This window comes from Arvicanthis niloticus, chromosome 10, assembly GCF_011762505.2.
Source record: "Arvicanthis niloticus isolate mArvNil1 chromosome 10, mArvNil1.pat.X, whole genome shotgun sequence".
Taxonomy (NCBI): domain Eukaryota; kingdom Metazoa; phylum Chordata; class Mammalia; order Rodentia; family Muridae; genus Arvicanthis; species Arvicanthis niloticus.
In genome coordinates this window covers 25,216,313-25,222,312 of record NC_047667.1, presented here as the reverse complement: position 1 = coordinate 25,222,312, position 6,000 = coordinate 25,216,313, and the positions used below count along the sequence as shown (strand labels likewise).

The 6,000-nt window shown below is 51.5% G+C and overlaps 1 protein-coding gene across 2 annotated transcripts in view; it reads right to left on the bottom strand.

Annotated features, from left to right (window-relative positions):
* Window positions 1-1,777: 1,777 nt before the first annotated feature.
* Cacna1s (calcium voltage-gated channel subunit alpha1 S) overlaps window positions 1,778-6,000 on the bottom strand; it is a 66,562-nt gene continuing 62,339 nt past the window's right edge. The window contains exons 40-44 of one of the 2 annotated variants that reach the window (XM_076941266.1): window positions 5,141-5,391; window positions 3,660-3,745; window positions 2,886-2,977; window positions 2,485-2,610; window positions 1,778-2,339 (exon numbers count right to left, since the gene is read on the bottom strand). In XM_076941266.1, coding sequence (XP_076797381.1) covers window positions 2,166-2,339; window positions 2,485-2,610; window positions 2,886-2,977; window positions 3,660-3,745; window positions 5,141-5,391 — 729 coding nt within the window. In that variant the 3' untranslated portion in view covers window positions 1,778-2,165. Of the gene's footprint in view, window positions 2,340-2,484; window positions 2,638-2,885; window positions 2,978-3,659; window positions 3,746-5,140; window positions 5,392-6,000 lie in introns of both variants that reach the window. The other variant, XM_034512989.2, reaches the window with a different exon arrangement.

Below are 6,000 nucleotides of genomic sequence, written 5' to 3'. Positions count from 1 at the left end.
CCATGACTAATAAGGTAGAGAGTTTTCCTCTCATCTGTTCTTGGCCTCCCCAATAGCCAAGGTGGCTGAAATGCCTCCTGAGCTGGTGACATCAAGTGAGCGGGAAGGGTTTATGCTTCTTAGCTGGTCAGAACACCTGTTTAACAAGCAGTGTCTGGGCCTCCAGAGTGCTAGGCTCTAGAGAGGCAGCTGTGAACAAGGCAAGCACAGCTCCAGCTCTCAGGGAACTTAGCCTCTGACTGGGGTAAAATGCAGTCACAGTAATGCTGCCATGCTTTCTGGGATGGGAAAGATGTTTGGGGATGTCTATGTTTGGGGGCGTGTCCCAGGGCGTGTCCTGAGGGCCAGATTCTCAACAGCTTGGCCATATCCTAGAAATGACAGGAAAAGAGGTTTGAAGGATGGCTGGAGGTCAGGTAGAGGCTCAGGAAGATTCTAGAGAGGCACACTGGAGCTCAGAGGTGAGTGGGAGCCTCACCTACGTAAGGCGCGGCGGTGTCTGGTAGCTCTGAGCCACGCTTGGAAGATGACACAACCAGGACACAGTACAGAGATAGGGAGAGGGTGGAAGGGCTGGAGTGGGAAATGCATGGAGCAAAGACTCAGCTTTCAGTAGGTAAAGAAGAAAGAAGGGGGTAGGTAGATCAGTATGATTAGAAGAACTGAGAGGAAGGACTTCCCAGTGACTTCACTGTTTCTCAGTGAGGTGGACAAGGCAAGCTATTGGTGCTGAGGTTTGTGGAAAGGGGAGGAGTTGAAACTGCTTCACTGACAGCGCACCAGGAGAAAAAGGGCACGTGGTGTATGTGTGTGTGTGGGGGTATGTGCATATGTGTGGGTGTGTGCATGTATGGGAGTGTGTGCATGTGTGGGGGTATGCATGTGTGTGTATGTGTGTGTGCATATGTGTAGGAGTATGTGTGTATGTGTGTGTGTGTGTATGTGTGTGGGTGTGTGCATGTGTGTGTATGCAAGTGTGAGTGTGAGTGTGTGTGAGTGTGTGTGTGTGTGTGTCTGTGTCTGTGTCTGTGTGTCTGTGTGTAACTGCTTCACTGACAAGGCACCAGGAAGCTTTGGGGCCTAGCCCCAGCTTCACCAAGTGTCACCTCTGCCCTGTGCTATGTACATACTGGAGCAGGCCCCATAAGTTCAGAAACCCATTGTGGGATTTGCCAGGAGGCTGCACAGCAGGGCAGCCCTGTTACCACAGCAACGGCCATGAAGCAAGGACTTGGCCCACACTTAATGGAGAAATGGGCAGAAGGAAAGAGTGTCCTGTGAAGGGGAAAGGGCATGGCAAGGCAGACCCAGCTTTCCTCACATTAGCTATATATTACAGGTATGTCCTGTCATCTCCCCGCACCCCTGTTTCCTCGTCTTGAAGGTGACTATGGTGAGAAGTGAGTGGCTTTGGTGTGGAAGTGCTTTGTGAATACAAGGGGTGCTCGTGAGGCCCTTGGTTGGATACAGCAGCTGTTAGTCATTGTTAGGTGGCACAGAAGAGGAGCCATGGGAGCACATAGCCATAAACTACTGCCACTGAGGCTGGTGTTGGTGTTGGCAGTGGACTCTGGCCAAAGTCACAGGGTCACTGCTTCAAATCAGGTTGTCCCTGGTGGAACCAGGGTGTGGCATTTCTTCTAATGCCATCAGAGGGAAAGTGAAGATGGCCCGGTTCTCTTCCGCAAGGCTCAGCTTCTCTGAGAAAGAGGGTAGAGGAAGTCCCAAATGTTCTAAAACAATAAAGTAAAACAGAAGCAGAAGCCAGGTGCCAAAGTCAGGCCTGGAGATTTTAATGTCCAGCTGGTTGGAGTGGCTTTATGGCAGACAGACCCTGGCACCGATCAGGCCTTTGTGAATGACCACAGAAGCCCCGCCAAATCCTGCTTCTCGCTGATGAAGAGAAGGGCTGGTCTTGCCCACCCATGGCCTCCTTCCTAGTTGAGGTGGTTTCTAACCACTGCTACTCAGTCCATGCAACTGGCTACTGAGCAGGGAGGGGAGGCTGCTGGGCTGGGCTAACCCTCCTCCACTCCAGTGCTTTCTGGCTTTTGGTCATGGCACTTCTAAGTTGTGTCATTCTGTATAGGCCTCACATCTGGGAACAATAAGGGTCATTTGGGAGCCCCAATGCTGGATCAGGCTGCCCAGAGAGGACCTGAGACTCAAGGCTCCCAGGGCATGGCCCCGCCCTCTGGGGATTCTCGCTTCAGTAGCTCCGTTGCTGCCACCTCGACTTCCTCTGGTTCCATCTGGCAGGCATCTGCCAGGGCCTGGCCTGTTGCCATGACAAAGTTAGCATCTGCTGCTAAGGAGTCTAGTCCACCTCGAACCAGAGCCTGCAGAGGGAAGAGGATGTTGGGTGGGTCTTCCAGGTAAATTGCCTTCTGAGCTCCCCAGCCCCCGTTGGTCCTACCCTCTCCCCACGACAGCCTACTACAAGGCCACTCCTCAATGTGGCTTGCTGTTGCAGCCCCACCTCACCTCCTGGATCAGCATGGCAGTAGCTGGAGCTGTGCACTTGTGAGCTGAGTTCCTGGGAACACGCTCCTCAACGTTCCTGCTGTCAGGTGCTTCCAGAGACCATGACGTGGGGCTCTCTCCCTCTTCCTGCACAGGATGCTTTGCCTGGGAGAGCTGTCTCAAGCACAGAAAAGCAAAGACACCCCCAAAAGCAGATATGCTAGAACCAATAGATACACTGGAGCTCACAGATAAACCAGAGCCCATAGCTCATCCGAGGGAGTCTCCATCAAGATCCACAGAGCGAGCAAGATTCCGGAACACAGGACCCTTCTGTAATGGATGGACTGCTACCCACAGGGCCCTTCCCCAGCCAGGCCAGGTCTATGCTGCACTTCCTCCCAAGCCTTCACCTCTGTTACCTGGCATGGGGAAGGACATATCTGGCCTTCAGACATTCTTCTCTGGGTCATTTGTCTTTTCAGTTTGTCCACATGAGGTTTGCTGTGAGGTCCTATAGGCAAAGTAAGGCAAGGTCAATGGGGCAGCTGAGCCCTGATGGGCCGAGTCAGCAAAGCTGTGCTTGTCCAGCTATAGCAGGTAGTTTAGAAGATAGACACGAGTTGAAACCTCCAGGCCAGACAGAACTGGCTCGTCTCTCCCTGCCCAGCACTTTGTCCTTATGGACACTTTGGGAGAGGCTGCGGGCTAGACTCACCAGCAAGCGCTTCTTCTATATGCACTTTAACATGTGCATGCATGTTAAAGTGTGCTGGAGAGCGTACCCTCATTGTTACTGAACTCCAGAAATCTTGGGGATGTTACTGTCACATAGTGATCCCAGACTCATAGAGACTGCACGATCACTTGCAGAGGACTCCACAACCCAGGGGTCAGTTGTGTAGGGCTTGTCCTTCACAGTTACCTAGTGAAGGGTAACTCCAGGCTAGGCTACACAGAGGGTGGGGTATAGGCCTGCACAAAGCCCGTTAGAGTGAACAAGCTTTCCCACCCATTACCCATTCCATTCAGCTTCCCACCTGGAGCCTTCCTCAGCCTGATGATAATGTTCCTCTTACCAGGACCCATCCCATCATAACGGTTCTAAGGGACCCTCCAAGGCTCAAAGGAAAGAGGGAACATTCCCAAGTCCCTCTAGGAGAACTTTCAGCTTCTTAGTCACAGAAAAGACTGACCTGAGACCCTGCAGGGCTGACTGAAGGGTCCTTCTCGGGTAGCAGGCATGTCTACCCCTTCCAGGAACTCCTTTTCATAGCAGATGCTAAAATGGAAGCAGAGCAGGCTGAAACCCATCCACAGAGGTGCCAGTGAACATCCAATCAGTGTGCAGAGCCTTCAAGCCAGGGCTGGTTCTGCCAGAGTTTGACTCTAGCTGTCCTTGACACTAGGGGAGCAAGCCAAATTCACGGCTGCCTCCCCTCCTGCTCAAGGCTCTCCCCACCCTTCTCACGGCCTCCGCACTCGTGGAGACCATTGACCGGGGCCCACTTCAGATACAGGCAGTTGTGAAAGCTCCAGATGTTGCTCATGTGAAACTGAAACCGGGAATTGTTCTGGGCCTTTCCAGCCCGAGGTCATTAGTTACACTTCTGTATTCTCAGTTCACCTAATGGGTCCTAATTGGTCACAGTTGTACCACATGACACACCCACCAATGGCAGAGCCCAGGTCTGATGCTCCTGTATTTCCACACTACCTAGCACCATGGTGACCCAAAGACATGAGTACCCTTCAAGCAATCTGGGCTGCATTCAAGAGGCCTCTCTGGACTAGAGTGAGGTGTTGGCAGTCCTGACTAGGGAAGTGGCTGTTCAGCTGGCTTCTGCCCTGTCTTCCCAGTGAGATCACTGCTCGGCTGGCCTGTCCAGAGCAGAAGCCCCACTAGGAACCCAGCCCCTGTGTTATTATGGCTAAGTGGCTCTGCTGCCTGTACTATTGCATTTTATGCCACTTAAACCACAGCCTGGGAATGTGGTGGTTTGAACTGGCTTATCATGGGAAGTGGCCTTGTTGGAGTAGGTGTGGCCTTGGAGGAAGTATGTCACTATGGGGGTGGGCTTTGACACCCTCCTCCTAGCTGCCTGGAAGGCAGCAGTCTTCTTCTCCTATTTGCCTTCAGAACCAGATGTAGAATCCTCAGCTCCTTCTCCAGTGCCATGCCTGTCTGGATGCTGCCATGCTTCCTGCTATAATGATAATGGACTGAACCGCTGAACCTGTAAGCCAGCCCCAATTAAATGTTGTTTTTACAAGAGCTTTCTTGGTCGTGGTGTCTCTTCACAGCAATGGAAACCTAACTCAGACTGAACTTCCCAAATCCAACAACTGACCTTATCATCCAGTGTTTCCTATGGTGTATGCTCCTGCTGGAGGCCCTTTCTTAAACTGTATTGTGTAACCAATACATTTCAGTGCCTCCCTACTGAGAAATTACAGAAAGACTGGCTTAGGTTTGTGGCCGATGTTGACAAGAGGCTGCCCCCTGCTGGCCAAAGACACCCCTTCAGGCCAGGTTTGCCTCTTGTGTTAGGGGTGTAGAGTGGTCCCGAAGGCCACACAGCAAACAAAGGACATTATACAAATTTCAGGATGCCTCCTTCCCTCTCAAACATGTCTCAGAATTCATATGCCCATGGCTGGCAGGTACCACTGTTACCTGGAAAACACTGGGCTGTTTCTATGGCTGCTGTTGCCATAGGCAACATTGGCATTGGCGTTGTTGGTATTGGCACGAGCAAGAGGGTGGGTGCCTGGGTTATGAGGGAAGTCCTCCAAGAAGACGGGTGACTCCAGCTCTTCCATCTCTATTTCAGCAAACTGGAGGGGTCTTTGGTTGGCCATGACAGGGGGCAGAGAGTTGGTCCTTTCCAGGAAGTTGTCCACTTGACCAAACAGGCCTCCAGTCCTCTAGAGGCAAGGGGGAGAGTGAGGAGGCAGTGATTGGGTATGAGGATGTGTATGGAGTTCCTTGGGGTTGGGCAGTTAGCTGATAACCTGGGATGATACTGTTAGATACAAACAATCTCTAAGGCCAGAAGAGAATGGACTGAAAGACAATACTAGAATATAGTCCACCCTCAGCAATGTCTAATTTTGATGGACAGACAGGATGTACCTAAGGAACCATACAGGTAACACACACATGGAAGCATGGCACACTGAATTGAGAGTCTGCCGAGCTGTGTTCTAGCTCCCCTCTAATCCAGTGATATGGGACATTGCATGTCATCTATTTGGGCCACCATTTCACAGAATCCAATAGATTATTTTTTGGTGGGGGGGATGTCCATGAAGAATCGCCAAGATTCAGCGGTTTAAACTTTCCATAGAACTAAGAACCAGGGCTAGCCAGAATGGAAGGAGAGCCATAGGCAATGAAATCAGATGTAGGAGAGGGTGTATCATATTTAGTATTTTTGAACCATAGATTCTGAGCCCCCAAAAATATGGGTGGCAAGGTGTAGGTGGTAATTTCAGCTCCTAAATCCATCTCCTGTGCAGCCTCACTTCCCACCA